The sequence below is a fragment of the Chiloscyllium plagiosum genome, chromosome 12, assembly GCF_004010195.1.
Source record: "Chiloscyllium plagiosum isolate BGI_BamShark_2017 chromosome 12, ASM401019v2, whole genome shotgun sequence".
Lineage (NCBI taxonomy): Eukaryota > Metazoa > Chordata > Chondrichthyes > Orectolobiformes > Hemiscylliidae > Chiloscyllium > Chiloscyllium plagiosum.
In genome coordinates, this window is record NC_057721.1 from 44,579,320 (window position 1) to 44,594,056 (window position 14,737).

The 14,737-nt window shown below is 38.5% G+C and overlaps 1 protein-coding gene across 1 annotated transcript in view; it reads left to right on the forward strand.

Moving 5' to 3' along the window:
- Positions 1-13,498, forward strand: part of LOC122555183 (immunoglobulin superfamily member 3-like) — a 243,563-nt gene extending 230,065 nt beyond the window's left edge. Inside the window, exon 10 of the mRNA XM_043700921.1 lies at positions 4,817-13,498. Within this exon, the coding sequence (XP_043556856.1) occupies positions 4,817-5,067 (251 nt within the window). The 3' untranslated portion in view covers positions 5,068-13,498. The remainder of the gene's footprint in view (positions 1-4,816) is intronic.
- The last annotated feature ends 1,239 nt before the right edge of the window (positions 13,499-14,737 follow it).

A 14,737-nucleotide genomic window follows, 5' to 3' on the forward strand; every position in this document is an offset into this window, starting at 1 on the left:
TATTTTCTTGGACTGTTGCAGTCTATGGGGTGTAGGGACACCCACAGTGCTATTAAGAAGCAAGTTGCAGGATTTTGATCCAGCAACAGTGAAGGAATGGTGATAACTCTCCAAGTCAGTATGGTGTGTGTCTTGAAGGAGAACTTACAGGTAGTGGAGTTCCCAGTTATCTGCTGCGCTTATTATTCTAGGTAATAAACGTTATGGGTTTGGAAGGTGCTGTTGAAGGTGCTTTGCTTAATTTCTGGGAGTCAGGAGATAAGTTACTCATGGCAGAATTTCCAGTCTCAGATATGCTCTTGTAACCATGCATGTAGCTGGTCCTGTTAAGTTTTGGACAATGTTAACCCCAGGACTTTGATAGTGGGGAATTCAGTAATCGTAATGCCATTGAATGTCAATGGGTAATGGTTAGATTTTCTCTTATTGGAGATGATCTTTTCCTGGCAAATATATGACACAAAAGTCACCTACACTTGCCTGTCCAAGCCTGAATGTTATCTAGGTTTTGCTGTATATGTACATGGACTCCTTCAATGTGAGAAGTCAAAAATGGTGCAGAACATTGTGCAATTATCAGTGAACATCCCCACATCTGACCTTATGATGGAAGGAAGGTCATTGATGAAGCAACTGAAGATGTTTGGGCCTAGGACACGACCCTGAGAAACTCCTGCAGCGATGTCTTGGGAGTAAAATGACTGACCTCCAACGAACCATCTACCTTTGCCAGCTAAAAATCCAACTAGTGGACAGTTTTCCTCCTGATTTCCAATGTCCTAGGTCTACTAGAGCTCCTTGATGCTGCACACATTCAAATGGGGTCTTGATGGTCATAAGCAGTGACTCTCACCTCACACCTGGAGTTCATCTCTTTTGTCCTTGTTTGAACCAAGGCTGTAATGAAATCAAGAGCTGAATATGTCTGAAAGAGTTGAAAGTAAGAATCCCTGAGCAGGTCTTTGTTAAGTAAATGCTGCTTGATAGCACTGTTGATGACACCTTCCATCACTTTATTGATGATGGAGAGTAGATGTATGGACTGGTAATTGATTGGGTTGAACTTGTCCTTTTTTTGGTGTACAGGACAAATATCTAAGTAATTCTTCAAATTGTCACAAGTGATGCAATTGCACTGAGACAGTTTTGCAAGGTGCATGGTTAGTCCTGGCTCACATTTCTTCAGTACTACTGCCAAAGTGTTGTCAGGGCCATGCCCTTTGTGATACTCAATATCTTCAGCTGTTTCTTCATCATGTTGAGTCAATCAAATTGTTGAAGATTGGCATCTGTGATTCTGAGGACCTACCGAGGAGTCCAAAATGAATCATCCACTTGGCTGAAGATACTTGGGAATGCTTCGGCCTTTTCTTTTGTGCTGATGTGTTGAAAATGGGAATACCTATAGAATACATGTACCTACAATTTGTTGTTCAATTGACAATTATCATTCATGACTGAATGTGGCATGGATAGTCAGCATGGCTTTGTGCGTGGGAAATCATGTCTCATTAACTTGATCGAGTTTTTTGAAGAAATAACGAAGAGGGTTGATGAGGGCAGAATGGTGGAAGTGATTATATGGATTTCAGTAAAGCGTTCAACAAGGTTGCTCATGGCAGACTAGTTAGCAAGGTTAGATCTCATGGAATACAGGGAGAACTAGCCATTTCGATATAGAAATGGCTTGAAGGTAAAAGGTAGCAGTGGAGGGTTGCTTTTCAGACTGGAGGCCTGTGACCAGTGTGTGCCACAAGGATCGGTGCTGGATCCACTGCTTCTTGTCATTTACATAAATGATTTGGATGTGAACATAGGAGGTATAGTTAGTAAGTTTGCAGATGACACAAAATTGCTGGTGTAGTGGACAGTGAAGGAGGTTACCTCAAGGTACAAGTGATCTTGATCAGATGGGCCATTGGGCTGAAGAGTGGCAGATGGAGTTTAATTTAGATACATGTGAGGTGCTGCATTTTGGAAAGGCAAATCATAGCAGGACTTATACACTTAAGGGTAAGGCCCTGGGGGTGTTGCTGAACAAAGAGCCCTTGGAGTACATGTTCATTTTCTTTGAAATTGGATTCGCAGGTAGATAGGATAGTGAAGAAAGCATTTGGTATGATTTCCTTTATTAGACAGAGCTTTGAGTATAGGAGTTGGGAGGTCATGTTGCGGCTTTACAGGATATCGTTTCAGCCACTTTTGGAATATTGTGTGCACTTCGGGTCTCCTTCCTATCGGAAGGATGTTGTGAAACTTGAAAGGGTTCAGAAAAGATTTACAAGGATGTTGCCAGGGTTGGAGAATTTGAGCTACAGGGAGAGGCTGGGGCTATTTTCTCTGGAACGTTGGAGGCTGAGGGATGGCCTTACAGAGGTTTATAAAATCATAAGAAGGGGCATGGATAGGATGAATAGACAAGGTCTTACCCTGGGGAGGGGGAGTCCAGAACTAGAGGGCATAGGTTTAGGGTGAGAGGGGAAAAATTTAAAAGGGAGCTAAGGGGCAATGTTTTCACAGAGGGTGGTGTGTGTATGGAATGAGTTGCCAGAGGAAGTGGTGGATGCTGGCACAGTTATAACATTTAAAAGACATCTGGATGAGTACATGAAAAGGAAAGTTTTAGAGGGATATGGGCCAAGTGCTGGCAAATGGAACTAGATTAGGTTAGGATATTTGGTCAGCAATGACGAGTTGGACGAAAGGGTCTGTTTCCGTGCTGTACATCTATATGACTCTATGACTGTAGAGTTAGATGTGATCTGTTTTAAAGCTGCTGCTCCTGGTGTGCCCATCTGCATTCTTCATTGGCTTGGAGTTCATTCCTTGGTTTAGTGATAATATTAGAGTGGGGAATATGCTGGAGTATGAGGTTACAAATTGTGGTTGAAATATTTCTGCTGCTGCTGATAGCCCTTAATGACTGAAGCATACACATTCATGAGTTGTTAGACCTGTTTGAAACTTGTCCCATTCAATATGTTGGAAGTACCCCATAACACAATGATAGTTATCAATAATAGCACTGCATCACCACCAGGTTTGTGCAATGGTCTGTCTCACTGAAACTATCATTGACAGGTGCATCTACTCCAGTTGGCATAATAAGGGCATGGTCACATATGTTTCTCCCCTCTGTTTGTACCCTCATCAGTTTCTGCAGGCCCTGTCCAGCACTTATCACCTTTTTCAACATAGCCAGCTCAGTCACTAATGGGGCTACCCAGCCACTCCTGGTCAGGGGCACTGAGGACCAAACCCAGAGTACATTCTGTTCCTTTTATTTCTTCAGTGCTTCCTGTTAGTGGTGTTCAAAATGGAGGAGAACTGATTTATTGGCTGAGGGGAAGGGTGGGCATGGTCAGTCTGCCATAATCAGCAGAAAGTTTATTTGCCCAGGTTTGACCTGATGTCATAAGAGTTTATGAGGTGAGGAGTCAATGCTGAAGACTCCCAGGACAGCTTCTTCCTGAATGTAAGCCACTGTGCTGTGGATCTGCTCAATGGAAAGGTCTGGACATACCCATGAATAATGATGGCAGTACTTAGGATATTGTGTGCAAGGTATAATTCTGTGTGCATGACTACGTCAGGCAGCTGCTTGACTCAGCTGGAGGATAGCTATTCCAATTTTGACCCTAGTGACCAGATGTTAGTAAGATGGATTTTGCAGAGTCACCGGGACTGTGTGACCCCTTTCTAGCATTTGGTCGATGTCTGTGGTCTGTCTAGTTTTGTTCCTTTTGTGAAACTTTGTAGCAGTAAGATTGAACTAAGCCACCTCAAAAGGCATTTAAGAGTCAGCCACATTGCAGACCCACAACAGGAGGGAAAATACATGGATCTGGAGTCACCTGTAGATCAGACCAGGTAAGATTAACAGATTTCTTTCCCTAAATCAGGTGGGTTTTTACCACAAACTGCATGATTTCATTTCATTATTAGACTACCTTGTTTTCGGTTTTCAGATTTTATTTATTAATTGAATTCAAATTCCACCATCTGCCACATTGGGATTTGGATCCATGCCCCAGGTCTCAGGATTACGAGTCCAATAGCAATATCAGCACACCACTGCCTCTCCTCATCCCTAATAGAGGTAAAGAAAACCTCAAAACCTGAAAATCGGAAACAAACAGAAAATGCTGAAAATAAACAGGACATTCCATCAGCATCTGTCAAGAGAAATGCTGTGTATTTTTAGGTGTTAAACCTCCAGAACTGGAAAGTTTTATATGCACAAAGATGACAACTTAAGTATTGATGATGACCTTTTAAACTATAACAGCAAGGTTTCTGTCCACACATTTCAGCCAATTCTATTTTGAAATTTGGCTAAATATCACAAAAAATAACTTCTGTTATTTTCATATGCCATTTGTCTGTAAAATCAATCTGATAATCCCCAAAGAAATCCTAATTAAAAAGAAAAAGAACTTTCAAATCGTAATGACAATTACATCATTTTGGTAATTAGTGTTGGTTTCATACATTCAAATACAAATGTTTCTAAGGAATTATTCACTGATTTCAGGTTAATGTAACTTTGTTTTTAATTTTCCCCATCTGAGTGCATGAAGTATTACCAACAGATACGTATCGAGAATCATCCAGATATTCTGGATGAAAGGTTTTGGTACAAAGATATCTCTTTTAGCTTGGAGGGTTGGATGCTCTGGATTCAGGTCAGTTTTGGTGACATGGAGTGAAGGAAGACGATGACGCAGTCTACTGCAGAGGGAATTGGAAGAGTGGGGGAGTGGCAAAGAGAAAATAAAATGTGAATTTCTGATTTGTCATTATTTCTTTCCTACAGGTTCTTCTCTTCAGGAAGCGATTTGTTCAAATGATGCCCTTTTCTACTTCATATTTTTCTACCCTTTTCCAATTTTTGGAGTCCTGCTTATTGCCATTTTATTAACACGCTATAAAACCCTAAACTCCCAGAAAAAGTCTGATGGCAAAAATGGTGTCCCACTGCTCTGGATTAAAGAACCCGCTGTGACTTATTCTCCAACAAGCCTTGAGCCGCCAGATTTCAGAATAGGACCAGGAAGCCTCGGTTAACAAAGGAACAGGGAAATGGCTTTTGGAAAAAAAATTAAATGATGTTCCAACTGATGGGGTCAAAGTTATAATGAATTAAGGATCAATAATTACCCTCCCAAAAAATCCAAGTTTGGAAGCAATATCTTCCATATAAAGAATGTACATTCTGAGAGTCATGGCAGTGAGATAGGAGGGAAAGTGGGTACTTTTATTCCAAGATATTTGCCGCAATTGGTCTCCTCCCCATTACCCCCAATACAATTAGTTGATATATTTGGAATGTTTAACTTTACACTAATGTAGATGTGTAGTCTTCTGCCAACTGTTTTTACTGCATGAGAGCTCTGCTTGTCACACTAGTCTGCCATGTGTAATAAGTCTGATCTCATTAAAATGTCAGATGATCTCCTGAATGTTAAGACTATTGTCAATTCTGAAGAATACAGAACTATAGCAAATGCAGACCTGTGGAGAGAAATATTGAGCTGTAATGATGTAAGATTTAAGACTTTTTAATGCTTCATTACACTTAACTGCTCCAATGCTTAGTTACAATGTCTGAGAAGAGTCAACACCAAGCTGGAAACATCATAGCTGGAGGGATCGACATAACATCCAGACCTTCTATTCAATTATTGCACTGTTCAGAACATTTGAACAACGGAATGAAAGAGGAGTGGCAAGTTCATAGAAGATGTGGCACTAAAGACTTAAAAGATGTTGTGTCAGTTTTTGACAAGTGTGAAACGACTAGAACTTGTGCAATAGAAAAGCAAGGAAGGACACCCTGCATAGATCGTCATCAATGTTATGACTGCATTACGACAGGATTACATGAAGACAATATTACTGAATACAGGATATGGACAATGAAATTCCGTCCCTCCTTGGTGAATTTAGATAAAGCTCAAGCCGACTATTAGCAAGTACAGCCAATGTTTCTCATTTATGAATTTTTGATACAGAAATCTGATCAAGCTGCAACTGTGTAGAATGGAAAGTAGTCATGCAGCTGGATAGTTTCTTTTTATATGTTGTTTTTGCACTTTTTGAAAATCTTTTTATTCTGTGTTTGAACAAGAGTCATTATGATTGCCTGTTTTGTTCTGACTATGTTCTTTTTGAAAGAGTGTCATTTGGTCAAAGGAAATGGTGACAAGACTGAACAGATTCAGTGCCCAAGCATGTGCTGACAGAATCCTGGGTTTTGTTGCAAGCCCATTTAATCTAATCATGTAACATGTATCTCAACATGAATTCCTTTAGAAAATTCTCATATATTCCACATTCAAGAATATTCTGTTGAAAGAAAATCACTTTGTATTTACCATGTTGATCATGTAAGATCTCACACCACACAGTGAGGTTATGAGGTGGGCAGCATTGAATTACTGATGACTTTTTTTAGGGTAAAAATGTTTTGCACTAAAACAAAAATGATGACTTAATAGAATCACACTCTTAAAAACCACAAATTCCACACTAGGAGGAGAAAAAAATTAATATTTAAGTGAGGAAAGAGAAATTATCTTGGGAAGGTGAATGCCAGAGATCTGAGTGTTACGACAGCATCAAACCATGGGATGGAGTTCAATCCAAGATCACATGTGAGAAGATTAACCAACCCAGCTGGATGTTTGTGCATAACTAGTTTATCAGTTTCATGTCGAATTGATATAATTTTAATGCAAATCAGATTTGAATCGATAGGTGATTGATTCATTTGCTCTGATAGGAGAGATCTCGGAACTGTTTATGTAAATCCCACCGCACAAATTAAGCAGAATAGAATGAAATATATTTTCCAGGTAAAATTACTCTATTTTCATCTGTTTTCTGTCCCTCTGTTATCATATATCATGCATGTCATTTTATATGATACCCTCTGTAATGGCATTGTGGGACAACCCACAGCAGGTGGACTGCAGCAGTTTAATCAGGCAGCTCACCAACACCTTCTCAAGGGCAACTAGGGACGAGCAATAAATGCTGGCCAGCCAGCGACGCCCACAAATTAATGAAACAAAATGTATAACAAACCAAGTATCAGGAGCACAGTACTCAAACATGTAGGGCTATTGTAAGCCAATACATCCCTAATCTAGCATTTCTAATTTACACACTATTGTTACAATTCACAAGAGCTGCAGGTTCAGATGAGATTCTGATAATACCTTTACCTGCCTTCAGTGATATTTGTTAGATGAGCAGTGATGGTTTAAGGCTGAATTTGGTACTTCTAAGGCTAAGTGCTTTGTTAAATTTGCTGTTCTTTTGCAGTTAGAAAACAGATCAATTGTAATAATGAATTTTGTTTAAAACTGTTCTGGGTTTCTTCTAAAATCCATATTTATGCCTTGTTTGCATGTCACACCTGCTGTATGATGTGGCACAGCATCTCATCCTGAATGCAATCACATGATTCCTCACCCGATCAAGTATTTAGCCAAAAGGCCTCCTTGTGAGTATATGACCTGTGGCACACAATGTATTAATTGGTCAAAGCAGCAAGGGAGAACAAGCCTTTGATTTCCTAATGTATACAGTTGTGTATATTCATGAGTGGAGAATCTGAATGAGCTGTGGAGTTGACTTACAGTCACATGGACTCTTCTACACAGTCCAAATACCAGATGAAATGATGGATTAAAACACTATATCAAAGTAACACAATGTACAAATAGCCTAGATTGTGTCCTTTCCTCCCTAGTGTCATAAGTTCACATTGTAGCATAACCTCTGCATTGCACATCCACATCACCATAATAAAATCAACATTTCTCAAAAGGTTTGAATTCCCTGGCTTATGAAACATGCCTTAGCAGATATTTCCTCTGAATTTGTGCTTCCCTGAATTTGTGTTTTGCTATTTTAAAAGTATCTGTTACCCAGCTTGATGTTGGAAAGTGAAACATTCATTTACATAACTCTGAATTTATTACCTACTAATCATTTAATAAGAGGTTTAAAAAAAGCACTGACTTAAGGAAGGTGTAAAAATGTGTTGTTGATGGAGTTAGTAAACCAATGCAGTTTGTTTAAGTAAGGGTTCTCAAATGTGAATGGAAGAATTGGGAAATCATCAGGTTAATTGGTTCTCGAAGAGCTTAAGCATTTTCTAATGATAAAATGCAACAGAATATCACAATCTCTACAAAGGCATGGAACCTAAACAATAAATGAGTAATCAAATATGTTAAATATCTCAGCTTGACTATCAATATTGGTTAAAGGCTGTCCCTAGCTGTGTTCGTAATAGAAATGGTGAATTATGTTTTTGTGGAGTTCACTCATGACAGGTCTGCAAAGAAGCGATGAATTTATGTCTGGTAATTAAATATTCTGCACATTTTATCCAGTAATGGATGAACTGTTTTGGGAACGCTGTTATTCAAGATAACATGAATATGACAGGCTATAGAAGGCACCAATTTACCTGTTGAAAAGGCTTGTTTAATCAAACTCACTGAAACATTTGGCTGTACTAAGAAAGTGCACAGTTTTTCTGGGTGCATATCTTGATACTGACTATGAAATTGCTGTCGGATTAATTCTATTGGGCACTCCTAAACACTGTTTTAATTCTAGAAAATGTCTAGTGAAGGTTCACCAGCTTTGGATAATGCTGACTGTAAAAAGACATCAGGGGTACAGATTCTGATATACCCAGTATGACCTGGGAGTTGTGAAGTAGTGTGAAATGGCATCAATGATATTTCTGAACCATGGCAATTGGCACCAAAGCCATGAATGAATAAAGTGGCAATATGGGTCTGTAGCACTTTAAGTCTTGGCTGAGCAAGCCAGGAAAGACATAGCTGGCTTTGCGCTAGCCTTCATAAAAGATTATATTGCAACTTCAAAAGACAGACAGTAATTGGGTGTTATCTGGACCTTCAGCAAATGCGCATTCTGCTTTGAGTTTGGTTTGGATAATTGAGCAGAAACATACAAGGGACAAATGATAAAGTCGATGCTCGGGGCTTTGTTGCACAATGCAAGAAAATCTTATATTCAGCAGTATTCTGGCAATGCAAATCATGCAAGCATACTCTTTAATTAATATTTAAATTAAGGTATGATGACATGAATGATGTGCACTATTCATATCATTCCCTTTAACCTACAGGGAAACTGATAATGAATTTCTAATTGCGATAGTGCAAGTTTCCAAGAGTTTTTTAAAAATTGCTATGGTTTTTAATACTTTCATTATCTGCTTGTGCAATCAAGAGTTTTTTTTATTCAATGAACATGCAGTTGTAAACTGTTTATTGAGAAGAGGCATTAAATAGCCTTTTAAATGGCCTATTCTAAAAAGGCTTTAAATAGCCTTTTCTGGAAGGCAGTAAATAGAAGATTGAAATTTTTGGTTTGGATCATTGAATTATAGAATCTCTATAGTGCAGATAGGGGCCAATCAGCCCACTGAATCTGCACCAACCCTTCAAAAAGCAGCCCATACCCCCACATCAGGGCTTTATAAAGAGTAAGTATCTATCTAATAGGAAATAACTATATGATAGAAATGGTATCAATACTTTTGAAATCCAAGATTAAATATTTCCCAAACCTTAAAACATTTTCAAAAAATTACAAATAACAGCTCATAAATTCTTACCTTGCTCCTCAGTTAAATATCCATTTAAACTGGTATGTGGTTAATCACCATCACCTATTCTGATAGATACAAAAATGAATTACAATATTGCATTATCAGCAAAGTAACACTGAGAAGCCAAATATTTTTTACACTGTCTTTTTTTCCCATTTTGTTAATTTTCTATATTCCTCCCATACCACTTGAAGATCCTAAATCTTGCTGGAGAATTCTGTTCTTAAGCTATCTGCAGGGGTCAAGCAAGATTTTGTTTTAACTTGAGTTCATTTGAGTTCTGAAATGGCTGATCAATGGCATGATCTGCAGAACCAATCAGGTGACGGATTAGGTGACGGATGAAGGGTTGGGTAGGTGGACTATTTAGAGATTTATGTCCCTCAATTGCCACGACTTTACCTCTTCATTTTCCGACACAACGTCTCAATGCTCTCCTGAGCAAGCCTTCTCCATTTTCATTATTCACAAGAAGGTCTTCCATAAGTCAATAGGTATGTGAGACCTTTTTAGAATGTTTTATGGAGATTGCTAATGCATTTCGGCCAATCTCCTGGGAGCTTCCTGCTACAATTGAGCTCCAAGTGGAACATTACTTTAGGAGACTGGAATCAGGAAAATGAATGGCACGTTCAGGTTCAGAGCTGGTTTTGACCCTTTGGCAGCTTTTTGTTAGGCAATTTGGGTTGGAAAAATTGGTCACTGGACCATCTTTAAGCCATCAGATTTGTAAAATCTTCTGATGGCACCACTGGTGGTACTTCTGCAATGCTTTGAGATACTTGTCAAAGTCTTTGAAGCGCACGCAACTTTGCTGGAGTACGGTTCCATGTAAAGCACCCCCAGTATGCCATCCCATCCTGCTTGGCATTTTTTATGGCTGACCCTGAATAGTAATTTCCAGTAGACTGCCTGATTATGAGTCGTGTAAAGGATGTCTGTGAACGTGTTCTCATTTAGGTTTCACACATGTTTTCTAGCCTCATTCTGTCTAGAATTCAGCCTCTGGGTGAGGGTGGCTGGATATAGTATGCAGCTGCTTCTCTAAGAGATCAAATAATTCAGTACACATCATTATTCAACATGGACCTTTCTTTCCTGGGTCATTTCTATTCTACCCTGAAGGAAACTGCTTTCAGATAATCATACAGTACACAATGTGGTCATTGTGCCTTTGACAGGTCTCCGAGGTATCCAGATTTGTACCACTACCATCCTCTTGCCCCTAACAGTGCAAACTTTCCCTTTTTGAGGCTGTTCCAGTTCATTTTTGAATCTGCTTTCAGCACCCTTTTAGGCTATGTCTTCCAGTTAATGAATGTAATTACAGCTTGCTACTTAAAAAGAGTTCTCCCCATTTCCCCTCTGGTTCTTTAGACAATTATCTTAACTATGTACTTTTAATGCCAGCCTTCTGCCAGTGGAAATATTTTTTCCTCATTTATATTTATTAAAAAAAAGTTCATTTGAAATGTTACATATGTTTGGGAAGCTGTGTGGGTAGAGGATACGGATATCAAATAAACTGGTTAGAGACGTTAGGTATTTGCTAAAGTTCCAAACAATTTTTTTCAAATCAGCATGATTCCTTTCAGTGCAATTCTAATATGCTTGCTAGACAGATTGAAAAAGAGCTATTCAAAGTGTGTATATACCTTTGAGTCCACCTTATTACAAATATATTTTCAACAAACACATCTTCCATTTCTCACATCATTTATCAATATGTGGGACGACTGGGGGACTGGGTCTTTTCAACTGGAGAAATGCAGCAAATCTCACTGCATGTGTCTTCCTTCCTTTTATTTCTAGTTCTGCAAATTTAAATTTCAAAGAGGAAATGAGTTATATGTTAAAACAATGCTAAATAATAATTGAGGGCACCATTTTCTGGTTGGTCAAATTCAAACAAAATAATAGCAGGTATTAGCAGCAGATCTGTATCTCAAATATATACATATATTTCTATTAGTTATGGTAGCAAATATCATTTTACATTACGTTTAATTATGTCTGCATGTATTAACCTAATTATTACAGCACTCATTATGTTTAATAAGACTGTATTTTTGTGGTTTAGATATTGCTGGTGGAAATCAATATAACATAACATTGAGTTTTAGTATAATTTACAATAACGTGAACCCATGGCCCTCTGAACGAGCCATATCATTTGTTATCACACCTGGGGTAAAGGTGGGTATTGAGACAAAGTGAAATTGAAAGCTTTTAACCCTTTGAAAAAAATTTATTTTCAAAAAAACTTCAAAATATATATCGGTTATTTTGAAAAGTTGGGCAGGTGGTGGATGCAAGGTACATTACAGGACTTGAGTATAATGGATTGTGCATATCAGGATTGATTGTCTCATGCGAGGCTGTCTTCTGCTATTCTACTCATGAATGTTAATGAAATATGTTTTGAAATGGTATCAGCAAACAACTACTAGTGAATGGGACCAAATGTCAGCGAGTTATTTCACTTTCAAAAGCCCACAAGCATCCTGAAGCTGTTCCTGTTTTGAATTTGAGTTTAAGTGTTTCAATGCTATTGAGTAGAGCTTGTAATGAACATATTTGATTATTGCCCATGCAGCAACATTGTCCAATGATCAGAAAGTGACTTATTGCAAACTTCTTCAATGGCCGGGTTGATCATCAGACAAAAGAGGTTATGTTTTCATCCTCACCACATGGACAGTACTCTAGTGAAGTGAAATGTCCTCCCCCTCCCAGCCTGTTATGGAACCCATCAATGGAATAAAATTCAAGTGGCTTGAACATTTGGCAGTGCTCCACTCCATTAGCTTACTGCCTATTTGAATACTAGATGCAAATTTACCCCATAGTTTCAGCAGATCGAAAACTGAGATTCTGAGTGCCATTAGAAATACAATTAATCTCATTCAGCCAACACAACGCTAATGCCCATTGTAAGGTTTCCCGCACAGATAGATGTGAATTGTGGATTTGCAAAGAGAAAGCAAACATTACAAGTGAACTGCAAGAATGATAACTTGTCACAGTAACCAAATCCATTGCATTTCACGTGGTCATATGTTAGTACTGTAGCTTCTCCAACAGAGTGTGCTGTAACTTATGGCTTACAATGTAACTGAACATGCTTCCTTGAAGAAATTATTGTGTATTAAATCAGATTCATTCTATTTTATTCACAATTTCTCAAAACTTTGTCAGATTGCCACAGTCAATTCGAAATGTCAAACTTTGACACAAGCTCTTTCATTAATTTGGTAGATATGTATAATTTTCCCCTCATGAGATTGGTGCACTTTGTACCCATAATGCTGACATATTCTCAAAATGATTTCACGGGGTCCCTGCACTGCCTGCTGGTCGAGATATTCTACAAGATGAGACCTTTTAATTCGAAATCTTACTCTAACTTGGAAAATTGTTGGAAGATTGAAAAATGAACCTTTCATACAATCAGTCTGATGTATTTGCTTCTGTGTATAGGCCTTTCTTCCAGCATAACCCGCTATATAGTTGACCTGAATTTAAATTTGAAATTGTGAGGTGGCAGTCTTTACTCCAAACCATGATCAAAACAAACAATCCTATACTGTTGGCACTGTGATATTTATTGTCACTGATGTAGAACTCTTGTCATAAATTGACACTTCAACTGAAGCATAAATATTGCTTAAAAATGTTAAAGAATATTCCCAGTTTCTCATTGTTTGGACAGATGACCTGTTTTAGGTATTTTCTATGTATTAATAGTGCATGATATGGCAAAATTTCATTTGTGATGTATTTTAATGTAAATTTTAAAATGTGGTGTGATTTGTTTGAAACCTTTTGTCATTTTGTTGTTAATAAAATAATGTCTTGAAAAAATTGTGTTTCTAGAAGTACCTTGTCCACACACCTATGATTAAAATTTTTCCAACATTTTTTAATCCTATAGGGATTATTTATGGACATGTTCTTTCCTCATCCACATTATTGCATGTTCCTTGCATGCAACTACAGATAGAATTGAGCTAAATGACAGAATAACGGATTGGATTTTATGCAGATCTGCAGTCGCCATTGGCTTGCTGCTCCACTCCACAGCTCTGTTTTTCTGACTGGGTCTTCCAAATGAGATTTCTTCAGCAATGCAAAGCAGTTTTCCACCAAAATGATTCTGCTTCCTTGTAGTGCTGGATCAAACAGGGAGAGACAACCCATGACCCTTTTCTTATGAAACTAGCTGCTGTATTCTGATATGTGCTTACTAACATACTAAAAAGCTTTGGGATATTTAAACAGTTTTTTGGTATAAAATGGAAGGGTGAATGTGAGTAGGGTGGTGGAGATAAGTCACTTAGGTGAAAGATAGGTTATCATTGGATGAGGTGGCAGGATGGCAGCTAGTTAGGGCTATGGGTAGGTAAAGTGGTAGCTAGTTAGAGTAACCAGTAAGCTGATGGAGCAGTGGGTAGTTCAATCGTTTCAGGAGGGCTTCTCGGTTTGGAGGCTAGTCAGGTCAGAACAGGGTGTCATTATGTGCTGTGGTCAGGATTCATCTTACAACAAGGGGCAAAGTGTGCAGTCACCATTTAACTGCCTCCTACATGCTGACAGTTATGAAAATCTGAAGATTTCTTCAGATGCAACATTATGAAGGCTACTCATGCAGCTAACCAGCAGCTGGAAGAGCTGAATTTTCGAGAACCCAAGAGTAGGGAACCTGGTGGCAAGATTCAACAAGACATAATCCATGGTTGATGGTGTCAAGAATTTCAGACTCTGGTAAGAGGTTTATAGCAGCAAGAATGTGCTAAGAACTCCCCAGAGCTGAAACATTGATTTCACCAAAGTGTAGCTGGTTTGTAGGAGCAATTGGGAGTTGATATTCAATCAAAGAGCAAAATGACATTGTTTGTCCTGTGGGTAAAGTTGTACCCTTCGTCATCAAGGGGAAACTTTAAGAACAAACAGGCACAGACTGTGAAAACTAGAAGTAAGCCAAGTACTTAGTGTTGTTCCTATAGTAAGCAAATGAGGCATGGCTACATTGAAGGAAATCAAGGGCCAATGAAACAAGTTAAATCAAGGTCA